General features: G+C 42.4%; 1 protein-coding gene across 5 annotated transcripts; it reads right to left on the reverse strand.

Moving 5' to 3' along the window:
- Positions 1–1190: 1190 nt before the first annotated feature.
- LOC105916057 (serine hydroxymethyltransferase, cytosolic) lies at positions 1191–18877 on the reverse strand. Of its 5 annotated transcripts, none has more exons than XM_021309434.2 (12): positions 18726–18877; positions 13103–13229; positions 12837–12982; positions 12614–12732; positions 12375–12535; positions 7367–7448; positions 7063–7275; positions 6837–6950; positions 6626–6748; positions 6067–6183; positions 2793–2903; positions 1191–1870 (listed from the first exon to the last, which is right to left on the reverse strand). In XM_021309434.2, the coding sequence occupies exons 2-12, from the start codon at positions 13193–13195 to the stop codon at positions 1698–1700; spliced, it is 1452 nt and encodes a 483-aa protein (XP_021165109.2). In that variant the 5' UTR covers positions 13196–13229; positions 18726–18877; the 3' UTR covers positions 1191–1697. The 5 variants fall into 5 exon arrangements, with proteins under 5 accessions (XP_021165109.2, XP_021165108.2, XP_021165110.2 ...); XM_021309433.2 differs by having other exon boundaries at positions 18722–18877; XM_021309435.2 differs by lacking the exon at positions 18726–18877 and adding an exon at positions 13781–13970.
- Between the last annotated feature and the right edge of the window lie 920 nt (positions 18878–19797).

Below are 19797 nucleotides of genomic sequence, written 5' to 3' on the forward strand. Positions count from 1 at the left end.
GAATTGTATAAACTCTGACATGATATGACATGACTTGACAGAACAAACATCCATCCATCCATTATTTAACACGTCTATCCCTGCTGGGGTTGCGAGGGGTGCTGGTGCCTGTCTCCAGCTGTCAGTAGGTTAGAGGCAGGGTTCACCCTGGACAGGTCACCAGGCAAGGCAAGGCAAGGCAAGGCAAATTTATTTATAAAGCACAATTCAATACAGAGACAATGCAAAGTGTTTTACACGATTAAAATACAGGAAAACAAAACAGAATATAAGCAAGTAGGAATAAAATGTAGAAACAAAATAGAACATCAATAAACAGTTGGACTAAAAAAGTTGAAATAATGCTGTTTCAGTAGAACAGTATAATTGAACAGTCAAAAGCAATCCTAAACAAATGTGTTTTTAATCTTGATTTAAAAGAACTCAGGTTTTCCGCACTTTTACAGTTTTCTGGAAGTTTGTTCCAGATAAGTGGAGCATAGAACCTAAATGCTGCTTCTCTGTGTTTGGTTCTGGTTCTGCAGAGTAGGCTGGAGCCAGAGGACCTCAGTGGTCTGGAGGGTTGATACACCGATAACAAGTCTGTGATGTATTTAGGTGCTAAGCCATTCAGGGATTTATAGACTAACAGAAGTATTTTAAAGTCTATTATCTGAGATACAGGGAGCCAGTGTAAGGACTTTAGAACTGGGGTTATGTGCTCTACTTTCTTAGTCTTAGTGAGGGGAAGAAGAGGTGAATCATATATGAAAGACCAAAAAATAAAACATGTTTATGTTTGTGGTTGTACTTTGATAAAAAATGTGGAAAAGTTTGCAAAGCTCTCTCTATATATATATCCCACCGACTTCCTGTGAAGCATTATGTTGTGCAGTTATGTTGCTAAGTTTGCCTATGGCCGACTGCTACTAAATTATAAAACATTTAATTTATATCATTAGAAAGGAGGTAAAAAATGTCACCCTGGTGGCTACGAATTGACGGACGGTTGTTACAAAACATCTCATGGTAAACCCTTATGCTTTGTACCCGAAAGACATCAGGTATGGAATGAGACTGACATGAAACAACATACAAAGACAACAAATGGTAAAGAGGTACAACAAAAAGGTCAAAGTTCGCCTCAGGATCCCCCCATTGCCATTTCCAAACTAAATTTATTACAATTAAATAATTTATTATTTTCCTGCTTTTTTTTGTAGAACTTCACATCTCTATAGTGGTGGGTTGATTGTTATTTTTGTGGGCAAAAATGTCATTGTCTTTATAAAAATATTTGGTGAGTTTTTCTTTATATACATTTAAAATCCAGTTCATTTTATTTGAGTTTCACTTTCTTATATTCATACATTTTTTATGCACTTCTTGGGTTTATTTTACAGGTTTTTCTGTATTCATGTATTCTGTAGATAACAGTTTCCTTTATGACCTTAGGGGGTGCATTGTTAAATTAAATTTCAAAAGAAACTTCTCTTTATCACTCTGTACAACTTGACAACAAGGGAAAAAAGTCAGTTACATTTACTCTCCTGTAGGATCTAATAAAAGTGCTGATTGAGTGAAAATCACAGATCTCCTTCTTGTTAATTAAGAGTAGCCTACAAGCATTTTCGTTTTACACCATAAATGACCACCACTTGTCAACAAGATGTCAACAAGCCTCTTGATTTGAGCAGTAAGCAGTAAGAGTCTGTTCTCTACAGCTCAGGAAGGCCAGGCATGGGGAACTGCCTGGAGAAAGCCTCCACCTCTGCCCTGACCTCTGCCACCCGCTGCTGGAACTTCTCTCCCTGAGCCAACGCCTGGATGAACTCCTTCAGGGTGGCCGTGGGGTCCAGACTTCTCTGCACTTCCAACGCCAGCTCAATACCTCCAGGAGAAAGCACACATAACATTTTACTTGAAACATGTTTGTTACTGGTGGTGTGCTGCATAAAGTCCTGTTCATCCAGGGCAAAATCTCAGCTGGGTCAATTCAAAGTGGTTCACAGAGCACATAGTTGTAAAGCTAAGCTGGCAAAGATATATACAAATATCTGGGAATTATGCGATGGATGTTCACAGACCTGTTGTGATCCCTCACACATGTTCTGGATGTGTTCAAGGCTGGAACCTTTTTGGAAGTCCTACTTTAAGACTGTTGCAGAAGTAATGGGACATGAAATTGAGCCATACCCTCTTATTGCTATATTTGGTGTACCCAAACTTGCCATGAAACTGTCATCTAAACAAAGACATGTCTTTTCATTTACTTCACTCATTGCTCGACGCAAAATACCACTATAGTGGAAGAGTAGGGCACCACCATCTCCGATATCTTGGCTACATGATACAATGTAATGTCTGTAATTGGAAAAGATTAAATATGCAACAAGGGGATCAACAGAAAATTTTTTACCACAATGGAGCTCCCTAATGCAATATTTCAAAGCTAGACAATCAAACTGGTTAATTCAAGGTTTTGTCTGTTATTATTATTATTATTATTATTATTATTATTATTATTATTATTATGATGCTGCCATTTTACTTTTGATATGTGTGTAGTGATACTTAATTGTATTTACTGTGTATTTCAGTTCTATATTTGTAAGCAAGACTCATACTGTGTGACATGTCTATGCACTCAGCATGTTGGAGTGGTTGATGGGAATGTTGTTTAATTGTAAATTTGTGAAATCTAAAACCTTCAATAAACGTGTTGACAAATAAAAGAAACACGCTTGTTCTGGTGAACATCTGTCTGCTGGTAACTGATACAAAAAAAGCCTTTTTTTTCTTCCAAAGCTTACCTCTATGAACGAAGTGCGCCACTTTCTTGAAGTCCTCCTCTCTCAAACCTCTGGAGGTCAGAGCTGGAGAGCCTAACTTCAGACCACTTGGAAGCGAAGCGCTCTTAAAACCTGTTATGAAAATGTATTTGCAGTAAAAATAAGAACATTTTTAAAGCTTAATCTTAAATTTGGTCTGAAGAAAACAAAATTTGAAAACTGTTAGGAAAATATCACTGCCTTAATAAAATAAGACAATGTCTGTTTGTCTACTACCTCAGCAATAATTAGAGGAACCTTCTGTTGAGTGAAAGTCTTTTGTAAGCATAAACCCCACCTGTGGACGTCGGGCCCTCACACCACCCTCATTGAGTCTGTTTCTGATCGTTTGATCAGACACATGCACATTTGTGGCCTGCTGGAGGTCATTTTGCAGGACTCTGGCTGTGCTCCTCCTGTTCCTCCTTGCAGAGAGGCGGAGGTAGCAGTCCTGCTGCTGGGTTATTGCCCTCATACGGCCTCCTCTATGTCTCCCGATGTACTGGCCTGTCTCCTGGTAGCACCTCCATGCTCTGGACACTACGCTGACCACTGAGCTATATTATTCACCGGAGTGCTAATCGCCCGCTGTTAGAATGAGTTGCTTTGAAGCCACCAGCCGCCATATTGGTACTCCCTATTTTCCTCCAGTAACTAGGGAATATGTGCGCTACAGCATTGAATAACAAGGATTTTCTCATGTTCAGGGGGTGGGCTTAAAACTTTTAAAATGTCAAATGCCATATACTTTTATGTTATGTTCTAAAACTATCAAGTACTGAGAAAGTCATGTGCTGAAATATTTTGCATTTTATTTATTTAAATATATCCGTCCGTCCGTTGTCTTCCGCTTATCCGGGGTCGGGTCGCGGGGGTAGCAGCTTCAGTAGGGAGGCCCAGACGTCCCTCTCCCCAGCCACTTGGGCCAGCTCCTCCGGGGGAATCCCAAGGCGTTCCCAGGCCAGCCGGGAGACATAGTCCCTCCAGCGTGTCCTGGGTCTTCCCCTGGGCCTCCTCCCGGTGGGACGTGCCCGGAACACCTCTCCAGGGAGGCGTCCAGGAGGCATCCTGACCAGATGCCCGAGCCACCTCAACTGGCTCCTCTCGACGTGGAGGAGCAGCGGCTCTACTCTGAGTCCTCCCCGGATGACTGAGCTCCTCACCCTATCTCTAAGGGAGAGCCCAGGCACACTACGGAGAAAACTCATTTCAGCCGCTTGTATCCGGGATCTCGTTCTTTCGGTCACGACCCAAAGCTCGTGACCATAGATGAGGGTAGGAACGTAGATCGACCGGTAAATCGAGAGCTGAGCCAAAAGGCGAAGCTCTCTCTTCACCACAACGGATCGGTACAGCGCCCGCTTCACAGCAGACGCTGCACCAATCCGCCTGTCGATCTCCCGCTCCATCTTCCCCTCATTCGTGAACAAGACCCCAAGATACTTGAACTCCTCCACTAGGGGCAGGACATCCTCCCCAACCCGGAGAAGGCACTCTACCCTTTTCCGGTTCAAGACCATGGTCTCGGATTTGGAGGCACTGATTTTCATCCCGGCCGCTTCGCACTCGGCTGCGAACCGCTCCAGTGAGAGCTGTAGATCACGCCCTGATGAAGCCAATAGGACCACGTCATCCGCGAATAGCAGAGACGCAATCCTAAGGCCACCAAAGCGGATCCCCTCAACACCTTGGCTGCGCCTAGAAATTCTGTCCATAAAAGTTATGAACAGAATTGGTGACAAAGGGCAGCCTTGGCGGAGTCCAACTCTCACCGGAAACGAGTCCGACTTACTGCCGGCAATGCGGACCAGACTCTGACACCGGTCGTACAGAGACCTGACAGCCCTTATTAAAGGGTCCGGTACTCCATACTCCCGGAGTACCCCCCACAGGATCCCTCGGGGGACACGGTCGAATGCCTTCTCCAGATCCACAAAACACATGTAGACTGGTTGGGCAAACTCCCATGCCCCCTCAAGAATCCTGCTGAGGGTGTAGAGCTGGTCCAGTGTTCCACGGCCAGGACGAAAACCACACTGCTCTTCCTGAATCCGAGATTCGACTATCCGACGGACCCTCCTTTCCAGAACCCCTGAATAGACCTTACCAGGGAGGCTTAAGAGTGTGATTCCTCTGTAGTTGGAACACACCCTCCGGTCCCCCTTTTTAAATAGGGGAACCACCACCCCAGTCTGCCAATCCAGGGGAACTGCCCCCGATGTCCACGCAATGTTGCAGAGCCGCGTTAACCAACACAGAGACACAACATCCAGAGCCTTAAGGTACTCAGGTACTCATTTAAATATATATATAGAACATTTATAAATATATAAATAACAATATACAAAAACATATATTTACATATATGTATACATATATATACATATATACATACTTATATATACATACATATATATTTAATGTGAATAACATGTAAATTATTTCAGCACCTAATTTCCTAGTAGTTGATAGTGTTAGTACATCCACTGACTGTAGAATTACCTGTGAAACATTTTCAAACAGCCAGAAAACTGCTTGTTGTTGCAACCAAATCCTCTAGGGCTCTGTGAGAGTAGGGAGTAGCAGGATGGCAGCCAGTGACTTCAGTTTTTTGGCAAAATCAGCACTCCAGTGTATTATATAGCTCAGTGACGCTGACGGACACAGCCAACCTTCTTGCCACAGCTCCCATTGATGTGCCATCCTGGATGAGCTGCACTACCGGAGCCACTTGTGTGGGGTGTAGACTCCATCTCATGCTACCACTAGAGTGAAAGCACCAGCAGCATTCAAAAGTGACCAAACATCAGCTAGAAAGCAGAGGAACTGAGAAGTGGTCTGTGGTCACCACCTGCAGAACCACTCCTTTTTTTTTGGGGGGGGGGGGGGGGGGGAAGTTGGGTTTGCTAATCGCCTCTAGTTTGCACCTGTTGTCTATTCCATTTGCACAACAGTAGGTGAAACTGATTGTCAACCGGTGTTGCTTGTTAGGTTTGGTTTCACAGAAGAGTGATTGACTTGGAGGAACATTGTGTTGTTTAAGTGTTCCCTTTATTTGATTGAGCAGTGTACTTTCTTTTGTTGCCGTTATCTGCTTCTTATCATAATACTGTGGTTTCTTATGGCTGCTAATCTGGTGACATCTGAGACAACAACACTTCCTTCATGCCTCTGTGTGTTATTATATCACTAAGGCTATCTCGTGGTGTTACTACTGGACGCCCATTTTAAATTGAGTGTATATAGTCAACCGTACCTAGGCAGGTGCTCTTGTTGCAAGAAATAGCGCAGGCTTGCAAGACCTTCTCAGCTAGTCTTTCATCAGCTCCTTTATTGCGCAAGTCCAGCAGGATCAGATGGTTATCAGATCCACCTGCACAGAGAGTTAAACCGGTATAGCAGGCACAAGCCGCTGCTGCAAACTCCCTTAACACATACTACCCAAAACGATAAAAAGAAAACGTATTATCTAAAATACGGGGGGGCAAGTCCAGTCCTTAGGAGCTACTATCCAACAACTTTTAAAAGCATCCCTTCCCCAAGACACCTCAATCAAATGAATGATTCGTTTCCAGTCCTCTGCAGAGCTGAAGGACTTGCAAATGACCCAGCCTTTCATTGAGGTGTGTTGGAGACGGGACGCCTCTAAAAGTTGCAGGATAGCTCTTGAGGACTGGAATCCGAGACCCCTACTCTAAACAAATAAACAAGAGTAAACTTAATTAGTTAGAAGCAGTTTTCCATTGCTGTAGAAACAATTTCTTTCTGGATATTTGTAACTGGCCTATAAAAGATCATGTGTTTGAGACACCTACCAGTGACAATCTTATACCCGAGGTCCATGAGGGCGCTGGACAGAGCTTTGCAGTTAGCCAGAACCTGCAGCTGGTAAGCCTTGAACTCTGGTGTCATGGCTTGTTTGAGAGCCACAGCAACACCTGCCAGGAACGGACATCACCTCTGTGACACGGGTTCTGACATAAACTCAAAGACATCAAGATGAAAGCCAAATGATAATAACTGTACCTGCAATATTATTGTTGTGTGGTCCTCCCTGCAGCCCTGGAAACACAGCCTGGTTGATCAAAAACTCCAAGTTGTACAGAGTCTCCTTTCCTTTGGCGTCCACACTCCGTACTCCTTGAGGAGAAAAGCGGAAGGTCAGGGGGAAAAAATGGAAATGGGCAGAGAGGTAGCGTGGTAATATTCAAAATGGTTTTATGTCTTAAATGCTTTAAGGGTTGTTTCCCACCTTTCCGATAAAAGATAAGTCCACCACGGCAGCCTCGCAAACTTTTGTGAGTAGTTGTTGTGACAATGTCACAATGTTCAAAGGGTGAGGGCACCACCCCAGCAGCCACTAACCCAGAAATATGAGCCATGTCCCCCATCAGATATGCCCCATTCTCATTGGCAATCTGCTTCAAGCGGTCGTACTCAAGGTTACGGGAATAGCAGCTTGTCCCTTAAATTGTGGAAGACAAAAAGTAATGAATTAGTCTAATACTAGCAAAACAGAAGGTGTACAAGTTGCATGTGTGTGTGCAATAAAGTACCTGCAATGATGAGTTTGGGGTGGAACAGCCGTGCATTTTCTTGCAGTTTATCATAGTCAATGTAGCCGGTTTCTGGATTCAGCTGAGAACAAATGCAGCAAGACCCCCAGCTTAAGACTCATCTGGCTTTTATTTGAATATTGAATCATTTTTAATTTTACAGAAAAACATGCCATCTATACCAAACGCATATCTGTCCCAAATCAATTCAAATTGAGTTAACCATTTGCAGGGTTTGGACTGCACTCCCTGCTTTTTGGTCTGTGCCTGTGGTCAGTAGTATGATGAATTCTATTATATGAACTCTTTAATAAGTACAAAACTTAATGTAACTGATGTTTTACTTTAATTGTAATGGCTTAATATTATTTTTGTCATATGAGGTGCAATCCAATCAATTACTTAGACTTCAGGTATGTCTTGATTACATCAAAACCAGGATGAATTTTAACAGAAGGTGTCATTTTTAGAGCCGAATCCTTAAAAAATAAACTTCTTAATCAATCACTTAATCTGAATGGCATTAAATTGGCCCTTGGTAATAAAGTAAAAAAAAAACTTGGTGTTATTTCGGACCACAGGATGTCATTTACATCCCATATTAGACAGGTTTCCAGAGTTTCCTTTTTTACCTCTGGAAAAATTGCCAAAATTAGAAATATTCTGTCTAGGAGTAAGAGAGATCATATTTTTCCAATTTTAGCATCCCTTCATTGGCTTCCTGTTAAATCAAGAATAGAATTTAAAATTCTTCTTCTAACGTATAAAGCCCTTAATAATCAAGCTCCATCATATATCAGGGCTCTGATTACCCCGTATGTTCCTAACAGAGCACTTCGCTCTCAGACTGCAGGTCTGCTGGTGGTTCCTAGAGTCTCTAAAAGTAGAATGGGAGGCAGATCCTTTAGCTATCAGGCTCCTCTACTGTGGAACCAACTCCCAGTTTTGGTCCGTGAGGCAGACACCCTGTCAGACTAATCTTAAAACTTTCCTTTTTGACAAAGCTTCTAGTTAGAGTGGCTCATGTTACCCTGAACTACCTCTATAGTTATGCTGCTATAGGCTTAGGCTGCTGGAGGACATCAGGATCTATTTTTCTCACTCTACTGAGTTCTACTGTTCTCCAGTTTGCATTATTTGTTGTTATAAGGAACATAAAAATAAATGTTTCTTTTCATAGTAGGTACACCTGGTCTGGCGTTCTTTTAACTTTGACATCATCCAGGGAAGACAGATCACCCGCTATTACCATATAACATTGAAAGGATTTCTAGATCAATGTGTGCTTCTGTGTTTATTGTGTCTCTGCTCTGTCTTCTCTAATCCCTAGTCGATCGAGGCAGATGACCGCTCTCACTGAAACTGGTTCTGCTGGAGGTTTTCTTCCCTGTTAAAAGGGGAGTTTTCCTCTTCATTGTCGCTTCATGCATGCTCAGTATGAGGGATTGCTGCAAGCCGTCGACAATGCAGATGAATGTCCCTGTGGCTATACGCTCTTTCAGGAGGAGTGAATGCTGCTTGTCAAGACTAGATGCAATCTACTGGGTTTCCTTAGATAGGAAACTGTTTGACCAATCAGACCAACTTGATCGAATTTGACTTGGTAAAGTTGTGAATTGGCGCCATATAAATAAAGCTGAACTGTATTAGATAAAATAGCCGTTTCAAAGTTGATTGCATGTACAAGTCAGGCTAAAAGCCATTTATAATATTGTTAATATTATATATATTTTTCCTTCTTCAAAGGGGTGCGCCACAGAAAGCATTTGAGAATCACTGCTGTAGCCGTACATTTGGGTTATGAGTGAAGTGACAGGTGGTATTCCCCTAAAAAACCTTTTGAAGGCAACATTACTATTGTAACTCTATAACTCTGAGAGGAGCAGAGAATCTCTTGAAGAAGCGCAGAAGGAAAGAGCAAGCAAGATCGCGCTTCTACAAAGACCCCTTCAAATTTGTGAAGCATCTCTTTACAAAGGAGAAGAGTGGAAGTCTCTCTGTGTCAAAGGCTGTCTTAGAAGAACACCTGAAAAGAACTTGCACAGATGAACGACACCAGGAAAAGGTTACACTCCCACCTGACATGCCACCCCTTAACACACCAGCGCACGAGCTGAATATCAGTCCACCCAGGTGGAGTGAAGTAGAAAAAACTGTACGTAGAGCAAGGGCTGCGTCAGCGCCAGGCCGCAATGGAGTTCCATACAGACTCTACAAAAATGCACCATGTGTCCTTCAATTCCTCTGGAACCTGATAAAGATTGTGTGGAAAAAGAAGGAGATTCCAACATCCTGGCGGAGAGCTTATCCCCAAAGAAAAGGGCTCCTCAGAAATCGACCAGTTCCGCCAGATCAGCCTTCTGAATGTTGAGGGGAAAATCTTTTTCAGCGTGGTTGCTCATCTGTTAGCAAGTTACCTGCAAAGAAACCACCTGGTTGACACATCAATCCAAAAAGCAGCCATCTCAGGCTTCTCAGGATGTGTGGAGCACGCCTGCATAATCTGGCATCAAATTCAGCTCGCCAGGAAGGAGGGGACAGATCTCCACGTAGTATTCCTGGACCTTGCAAACGCTTTTGGCTCAGTCCCTCACAACCTCCTGTGGCCAGCCTTTGATTACTTCAGAGTCCCATCAGCCCTTTCAGCCCTGGTCATGCGCCTACTTCCAGGACGTCCAGCTCTGTGTGATGACAGCAGAGTACACCACAACATGGCAACATCTGGAAGTGGGAATCATGGCCGGTTGCACCATCTCCCCTCTGGCATTCACCCTGGCCATGGAGGTCATATATGGGCATCTCGATGGGTGGTAGGCGGACAACGAATAAGACCTGGGCTGAGGTTGCCCCCAGTCAGGGCTTACATGGATGACCTCACCACACTTACTGTGACCAAGGCTTGCAGAGTACGGCTACTGGGAAAACTCCAGGAGAACATCGAGCGGGCTCGCATGAAGATCAAGCCAAGCACGTCCAGAAGCATCTCCATTGTCAAGGGGAGGCTGTCAGACCACTGCTTCCACATTGGTGATGAACCCATTCCAACGGTCACCAAGAAGCCTGTGAAGAGCCTGGGGCGATGGTATGATGCCTCCCTCAAAGACAAAGAGCAAGTAGAGCAGCTCAGGAAGGACATAGCCAGTGCCCTAGAGAACATCGACAGAACCTTGCTTCCTGGCAAGCTCAAGCTCTGGTGTATGCAGTATGGACTCCTGCCACGTTTCCTCTGGCCACTAACCCTCTACGAGGTTCCACTCTCATAGGTGGAAAAACTGGAGAGGCTGGTCAACGCCTATGCCAGGAAGTGGCTTGGCCTTCCCAGGTGCCTCAGTAGCATTGGGCTTTATGGCAGAGAAATGCTGGAACTTCCCATCACTAGCCTGGCAGAGGAGTACAAGTGTGCCAAGGTTAGACTGGAAATGACGCTCCAAGACTCCAGGGACCCACTTGTGTCCCAAGCAGCACCCATCTTGGCCACTGGGAGGAAGTGGACCCCGCTAGCTGCTACAGAGCAGGCAAAGGCAGCACTCTGACACCGGGACATCGTGGGACATGTTCAGGAGGGGAGGAGTGGTCTTGGCTTTGGCACTCGCAGACCAACTTGGAGCAAGGCCAATCCAGCTCAGAAGCGCAAGCTGGTGGTCCAAGAGGTACGGTGGGAAGAGGAAGCAGCAAGGCGCACACAAGCTGTGGCACAGGTGAAGCAAGGGCAGTGGACAGCAAGGGAAGGAGTTGAGAAAAGAAAGCTCTCCTGGAAAGATATATGGGAGATGGAGGCATTCAGGGCAAGCTTTACCATCAGAGCTGCTTATGATATTTTACCATCTAAGCCAATGGTATGGCGACGACCCCACATGCTTCTTGTGCCCAGGCCAGAAGCATGTGGGGCACTAAGATGTCCCACTAAAGCACATCTTAGTGGGATGCAAGAGCAGCCTTACCCAAGGTCGCTATACCTGGCGACACAACCAGGTGCTCAGAAGTCTTGCAGCAGTGCTGGAATGCCAGCGGATGAGTGCAAATGTGCTCCCCCCGCCTCCATCCCACCGGCAGCCAACACTTTTTGTTCCAGAGGGTTACGCCAGCTTTACCATCACCAGTAGGGCTGACATTGGGCAGCTGGGCAGAGCACAGGACTGGAAAATGCTGGCAGACCTGGACACAAAGCTGTGCTTCCACCGGAAATTGCATCCGCCAACCTGCGTCCAGACCCCGTTCTGTGGTCTTCCTCACTCAAGCTGGTGTACATCATTGAGCTCACGGTACCCTGGGAGGGTGCCATAGAGGAAGCCTTTGAGCGGAAGAAGCTGAGATACACCAATCTTGCAGTAGATGCCCAACAACAAGGATGGAACATGAAGGTACGCCCGGTGGAAGTAGGCTGCAGGGGATTCATAGCCAGCTCAACATCTAGGCTACTCAGGGAAATGGGAGTGCGAGGAAAGGCCCTCAGGCAGGCAATCAAGGACCTCTCCAAGGCCGCTGAAAAGGGGAGCCAGTGGCTGTGGACCAAGAGGAAGGACCTGGCCTGGGGCTCAAGTGTGTGATGGTTGATGGGAGTGAACCTGGGATGCTGAACCCTCTGGAGGTGTCGTGGGCCTATCAGCGAAACACCTCAGAAGGAGGGCGCCCACTTGAGAACCCAAAGGATGCCATCACCCACTCGATGGCCACAGTGTCTCGTTGGTGCCTTAGGTATCTATTGGGATAACAACATCTTGTCCTACTCAACAGATCTGTGCAGCTAATTGAAGCTATGTAAAACAGACTAAATGTAGGAAATGGGACTTTCCACCGTTTCAATTCACTCCAATGATCTCTAACGCAATAACACAATAAATCAAACTTTTATTTATTGGTCTCTTTCAAACAGAAACAACTACAAATGAGACAGAACATTAAGTAAAAGACTAATGGTAAGAACAGTCTGATATTTTTGCTTAGCTAAACTTAAAAGCTAATTGAATCTTTAAGAAACTTTTTCCTGGAAATGTAAATGACCTCGAACCTTGTATGGCATAGTTTCAAAAAAGATGGATGTTGCTGCAATTTTTTTTTCATTAGTCATGAAACCATGCGACAGGTGACCCCCATCAGGAACATCCAGGCCCATGATCCTACCACGTGGTTCCACGACAGCCGTGTACACAGCAAAGTTAGCAGGGGATCCTAACACAGAAACAAAGACACATGTGAATGCAGGACATAAGAAATTTGAGAGAGGCAAGTTTCATCAGGATGTCATACCTGAGTATGGACGCACGTTGACTCCCCATTTCTCTGAATCCAAACCAAAGGCCTCCAGTGCCCTCCTCTGACAAAGTGTCTCCAGGTCATCATTATACTCCAAACCATTGTAGTAGTAGCTAAACAGGTGCAATACACCTACATTTATTGTACAAAATGCACGGTAAATGGCATCTACTATAAGGTAGAGTGAAACCTCTAATAACTGGAGCAGGAACTGTACCTCTGGCCAGGAAACCCTTTCGAGTACTTGTTGGTCAAACAGGAGCCAAGAGCCTCAAGAACAGCTCTGCTGGTAAAGTTCTCAGCTGCTATTAGCTCCAGACCATAAATCTGCTTGTGCTTCTCATTCTTTATGATAGAGAACACCTAAAACATAACCACTGTGATTTAGGGATTATTGTGGTATATTTTCCTAATCATCTGTAGCAATATTTATCAAAGTTACAAAGAAATCAACCATTCACTCAAGATGCTGTGAAAACAAACCTCTGAGTCGCTGATAGCCAGGGGCTCCACCATCATTTTCTTGTGTGACTCCCACCCTTCGTCACTCACAGTGAAGCCATTTGATTGAGACATAGTTGCTGCTTTTCTGGTCAGAAAGGGTAGAAATCTAAACAAAGAGTAAATTTTGATCTCTTTAATCAAAGAAATGCATGAAACATCTTATAGACACACAAATATTCGTGTTAAACCACCAACCTGACAATCTCCCTCCCTTTCCATTATTAAGTCACATTGGGAGAAATATCTTGCCAGAAAAACCATAGGAGACACCTTCTGTCAAATTTTAATTAATCGAATTGATGGATTATTTATTGCCCCCACCCATTTCCGTTCCCCCATTTCCTGCCCCATTCCCCACTTCCGGAATTCACACCCATCCCCCACTTCCAGACCACATCCGCCACCCATATTAAATTATTATTTTTAATATGATATTAATTATTATTATTTATATAATTATTAATTTTATTATCGTGATTATTTAATTATGTCTAATTATTTAATTAATTTAATCACGTTCAATTATTTAATTTGTTTATTCTCATTAAATTATTTAATTAATTTATACACATTTAATTATTTAATTTATTTTATATACGCTCAGAAGCATACCCGTCAGACTGAATACGGGTCCTACGGAAAAAAAAACTCTCGCACCGTTGCGATTGTGCAGAAATAATCCAGAGGAGCAGGTGAAATAGGGAATCCTTAGTCCTTAATCTTTAGTCATTATATAAAGCTCAATTCAGTCCTCCCTCCAAACTAAAGGCATTTACTGATCCCTTCATTAGTACAGCCGAGAAGAAAACGCGTCTTCATACTGCGGTGGTCAGTGGTTTATGGACCACGACCTCAGTTTTAGGAGATCTGTTGGGGAGGAGTTTCTCAATAGAGCACCCGCGTGGGGCTTGGATGCAGCAGGAAAGGAGGACACGAATCAGCTATCTCAATGAACAGACATGTGCCGGGCGTTATCTCAACACTTCATACACCTAACAACAAAATCGTCTCTTTCAACGAGCATGACACGGCATTTCCTGGTTAGGTAATAAACAAAACAGGAAACGTATTTGTTATCTCAATAAGCCAATGACCACCACAGGTCAGTAAAATCCAATTAGGTCAGTAAAAGTAATTTCGCTGGTGGAAGTTACACTTTTCTTATCCTACAACTCTCGGTAAAAAAAACAACAACTATATTTTAACTAACTCTGAAGGCGGCCATTTTTCTACAGATGGTACTAATATTTGTCCTGTCACCTGTACATGTCCTAACTAAGGCTCTTATAAACTATTATTTTAATAAATGGTTATTCTAATGATTATTCAGACAATTAATCGTTTAATTGCTAAAAATGTACAAATTGTGCTGATTCTTAACATAATTACTTAAACTTATTCTATGAGTAATAGAAATGGGAAAAAAAATGCTAAATCGGTGAATAATTCACTCTGAATAACAAGGATAAATCTCCAACTAAAAACGTTCTAGGATCAAAATGTTAAAAGTTCAGCCCTTTGTGGTGGACTTAACAGTGCCTCTGTAGTGAAAATAGTCACAAAAAGTATCAAGTTCCACCTATACATTACATTCTGGATTTTTTCTTTTTTAGATTAGAATAGATTTTAATATATTTATATAAAACAGATCCTTCTAGTGCACTGCAAGGGCAAAGTTAAACTAGGGTTTTTTTAGTTGACAAACAATAATATAATGATAATGACACATTTATCAAATAAGGTAAACATCTAGCTTAGATTAAGGCGTGACATTTTTTCATATCATTCTGACCAAGTTTTAACAGAATAGAAATAGATGTACCGTCCCACAGGTGTTAAAGTTGCATAAACAGGTGGGCCTAGACAGCGGACTTACAGACAAGACTGATTAAAATGCAAAAAGCTCAATTTAAAGTTAAGCTGTACAGCAGAAGAAAAGAAAGAAAACAAAACTGCAATTATTAATACATAAGGCCTATTCAGATATACATTGAAGAAAAACGAGTTGATTTGCAGAATAGTGTAATATTTTAAATTTATTTTGTTACACAAATTAACAAAAATTCCCTCTACAGAACCGAACCAGAACCAAACTTTCCTCTAAATATATCGCTCTGATAAGACTCTGCAGGTTTTCACTGGAACCTGCTCATGCTGTAGTGAAAGAGCTCCACTTTGTTGTCTCCATCTTTAAACTAAAAACCTTTTTTCTTGTTGAATAATGGCAGTAATTGTCTAAACTTTCTCTTTTACTTGACAAAACTGCTGACAAGCACAAAATTGTTGGATTTTGCTTGGAAATCAGTGGCAACCGCAGAACAACAGCCAAACCAGTGCTGCAAATCCTCTAAAGCTACATGGGGTGAACCCTGAACTAAGAGGGGAGTTTTGTGGTGGATGGATGCTAAACTTTCTTCAGTGATATTTTTCATTTAGTTTCCAAACACATCTAGAACCAGCACCATTGGTTAAAACATTTAGGTGAACATGCAGATAGGTTTAGCCTGTATAAGTTTTGACCCTGTCTAGAGCGGCAAAACCCCCTCACAATAAATTCACGGCTTTTCACCAAATTGATTGTCTTAATTTTTTCCTTCCAAAATTCATCTCCACGATCAGTGTATGTAAACTTCTGACTGGAAAAATACCAGGATATGTTGTCCCTGTATAGGTGAAACCAAACCGTAGCAACTATTTAAAAAAGATATGTAAACGGTTTTGATTGACTAATTAACTCTTCTACTCCTATTTTGCAAAATCAACACTTACAACCTTTTGGGTCCTTTTTATTTTGATGTTATTTGTTGTTATTTCAGCTTTATGTTCTCTCTGTTTTGTTTTTTCTCTTCATAGTAGGTTACATCTGCCCTAGCATTCTGTTTAGCTGTGATGCCATTACCCTCTTTAACGTAGAAACCATTTATGTAACAGTCTTTCTGTGTTGGTTTTTGTATCTCTGCTTATACCAGATTGATAGTGTTAGTAACATTGTATTATATGTAGATTTATGGAAAAATACAAATTTTAAACTTAAAAACCTGAGTGCTTTCTTAATTATATATATTTTTTTTACGTTCTAAAGTTGTATTATCTGTTCACTCTGAAAAATAACAGTCCAAAATTAGCAGTAAGAACCCAACATACATTACAAGTGTGGATAGTAATTATTTTTGACGCCCATCTTGTCCATCACACCGGACAAGATGGGAAGAAACGTTCTGGCAGGGAGGAGATGGCTGAAGTAGGTAAATGTTGACAGGAGCACAGGTGAGCCGAGTTGACTAATTTCTGGCAGCTTTCAGATTCATTTCCAAGAACAAAATTGACTGTTATTGAACTATGTTGCTAATTAAAGCCTCAATTCCATTAACTGCACAAAGTAATAAATTATGAATAATAATATTCTGGTATTTCAAATGTTACTTTTGGCAGTTTTGCCAATCATGACAATCATGAAAAAGTAGTGTATTGGATAGTAGAATATTTCAAAGCCGTCTTCATATTGTAATTAATAACATAAAAAAACTATAAATACATTTTTTACGAGGATTGAAACATGAAATACAAGAAAAATGGGATAGACTATAACAGAAATAGGCTTTATTCTGCCTCATTGAGAAATTCAGGTGCCACAACTGCAAAGTCAAATGTAAATGGAAAGATTCCGACACAAAGGTACTACATACAAAGCAGAAATTAAGAATTTAAGGCTCTGCAGCGAGGGCAAAATTGCAGAATGAAAGAAACAAAATATAGTTTTTATTATCAATTTAATAATTAAGTCAGTATGTCAAATCTCCACCATGTATCACCCCTCTCTTGAATCATGTTCACCGCCTTAAAGTGGTGGAGGGTTTGTTACCTGACTCCGCCAGATAGATTTGCTCCGCATATCCATCTGGAAACCTTCCGTTGAAGTAATTTTGGGAAGGGGCGAAAATACTGGTTAGCTGATTGGCCTATGTTGGTGATAGACGGGCCAAATAAACCAATCGTTAGCTCAGCAAAGAAATACTCTGTAATTCCGATAAAACTTGCTCGATAGCCACGCTAACGCTAGTTTCATCGGCTGAAGCCGCCATGTTCTTTAGACTGAACTGTCGCGCTTCCCGTTGCGTCACACCTCAACCCGCCTCAAAGCCAACGCTGATTGGACGTTCGTTTGGTGAACGGCTCCAAATTTTCTTTAACGGAGGGTAGCCAGACTTAGCCTCGTGAGACCATCCTGATCTCGCGAGCTTTCAAGGTTTCACTCGCAGATCAGTCTGGCTACTCTCCGTTAAAGAAAATTTGGTCTTACTATCATAGTACCACCACCACCAGATTTGATTGAGTATATAGTTCTTTTTCTGAAATGTTAGTTTTACATGAAACCTACCAGAAGGCACACCTTCCAAAAAATAACAATAAATCTACTTTTACTGAACTTAACTGAAACAAGTCAGGTGCAGTGCAATGAGGCTGCAGGTTGCCTTGCACCAGCCTAATTTGTTATCAAAGTTTAAAGCCCCCACCTGATGGGAAATCTACAAATGCCTGTGGAAAACTCTCAGTTATCCGGGTCATCGCAACAGCAAACAGGCTTAACTCGGAGGCAACCGGACAAAAGTCTGGTTGCCTCCGACAGGGAAGGATTGGGCCTCCAACTCCCCAGTGTTTACAGCTCGGTCCTCCAACACGTTCCAAAGAGATTACATCAGCATCTCATCATCATTCAGGTGACCAAGTACTCCTCTCACACCAAGCAATAGCTTCTAACGATCCAGGACAGTGACGGTGGGTCATTGATTAGCATCTGACCTGGAATGCACCTATAGGAGGATGGGCCTCCATGTCCTTAAAAATAGCAGCGCTCCAACTGCAGGTTGCTCAAGTGAGAGCCGCCAGAACTGACAAAGACTCCTGAAAGGAAGTCGAAACGTTTTCAGAAAGAACTGAACAAAAGTCCATTTGCCTGTTTTCCTGTTTGCTGTAATCCACAAATGTTTGCTCAAAAGTCTCACCAAGATAGAAAACAGGTTTTCAATTACAACAGTCTGCATACGTCAGGTGATTCAGACATCGTAAAGCAAATATGAGCAGCACATGACAAATAAGATGAAGTGCAAAATAAATGGCCACAAAATATCTTCAATCAATCCATTACAGCACTTACTGATGTTTGAACAACTTGTGATATATCAAAACCGCTACCGGTTCGTTTTTTTATAGTGATTATCTCTGTTTCCTTGAACAAACATTAGCTTTCAGAAACATTTTTGTAGATATAAGTTATGAGCCATACTAAAACAATGGAGATGCCTGCCGCTTTCAGTGTATGAACTGGCATCTGGACTTTTAGGTTGAATTGTCAGACAACAAAAACCCGACCTGTTGTGTCCTCATCTGTTCAGGCCTGTTTTTTTTTACAACCCTTAGACTCGGCCGAGTAGATTTAATCTAGCAGCAGCTGAACGTGAACGTCTAAAACTGAGTTTAAACAGTGTGTTCAAGCCCTGAGTGAAGCTTACCGAGAAGATATTTGTTGGTAACAGCAATAAAAGAAACAGCTTAAACTGCTTGATATAGATTCATTCTTTATAAATTAGGTTTTCTTACCCACATTTGATACCTTTGGTGAGTAGTATAGCTGGAAAAAAGATGCACCCAGCTCCTACAAAAACACCATGCCTGTTCTTCCTGAACACACTAATCCTTTCCCTGCTGCCTGTACTTGTTTTTCTGAGAATTCAGACGGCAGAAACCTTTTACAGGTTACAGGTACAGACAGACCTGTGCTCTTGGGGATTGGCTGGTAAACAGGAAACGTTTCGGGACTTCATTATCCTCAGTGTGGGTGTGAGGCATTTTTGATTGGTTGGGCATTCTCAGCAGTTTCCTTTTAACCTTGGCGTACAGTAAAAGGTTCAATTATTCTGCAATGTTTTATAATACTGGCACACGGCGGTGCCACTCATAGTGCTTCATACTCCTTGGACTTCATCACGTTTTGTCACAGCCTCAAACTTCTGTGCATTTTACTTCTATATTGTGTCAAAACAAATACAAAAATGTGAAAATGTGGATTAAAGTATTCATGGTATTCAAAAGGTTTTCCAAATAGACATCTCTAAAGATCGTATTGGATTGGGTATGCCTCCACATATCTAGAGAAGTTCACTTTTGTGTTTCTGTGAACATCGATATTTAAGTCTTGCCATAAATTCTCAAGTTGTCTTTAATGGTCAAGCATGATCTAAACCATAACCTGATCATCTGTTTTGGGCTGTTATCCAGCTTCAGGTCTTTTGCAGCATCTAACAGGTTTTCTTTCAGGATTTTAATTTCTCTATTCATCTTCTCTGTCCTAGCGGACGGAAAGCATCCCAACACCACGATGCACTCCCCCCCCCCCCCCCCCCCTGTTTCCCCGTGGGGATGTGAATTCTCTTATGGCTTCTCCATTACCACTCTTCCATCAAGGCCAGATTTTCCCAAGTGCAAGTATAGATCTCTGCAGCTCCTCCAGAGCATATATGGCCCTGGCTGGCCGGTTTAGGTTCAGCTGGATGGCCACGTCTTTTAAGTTGGGAGCTTTGCTACCCTCTTTACATTTTCCCGTTTGGGTTTTGTTTTATATTTTCAATTTGCTTTGAGCATCTCCAAAACTTGCTCCCTGGCCTGTGTTGAGAATT

This window comes from Fundulus heteroclitus, chromosome 16 (assembly GCF_011125445.2).
Source record: "Fundulus heteroclitus isolate FHET01 chromosome 16, MU-UCD_Fhet_4.1, whole genome shotgun sequence".
Lineage (NCBI taxonomy): Eukaryota > Metazoa > Chordata > Actinopteri > Cyprinodontiformes > Fundulidae > Fundulus > Fundulus heteroclitus.

Bases quoted from the DNA above. Each gene is read 5' to 3' on its own strand.
- LOC105916057 (XM_021309434.2), bottom strand. From the start codon at position 13,195: ATGTCTCAATCAAATGGCTTCACTGTGAGTGACGAAGGGTGGGAGTCA. The intron at 12,733-12,836 runs GTACAGTTCCTG...GCACCTGTTTAG, and splicing joins AAAGGGTTTCCTGGCCAGAG to CTACTACTACAATGGTTTGG. The intron at 7,276-7,366 runs GTACTTTATTGC...CCACAATTTAAG, and splicing joins CCCCAAACTCATCATTGCAG to GGACAAGCTGCTATTCCCGT.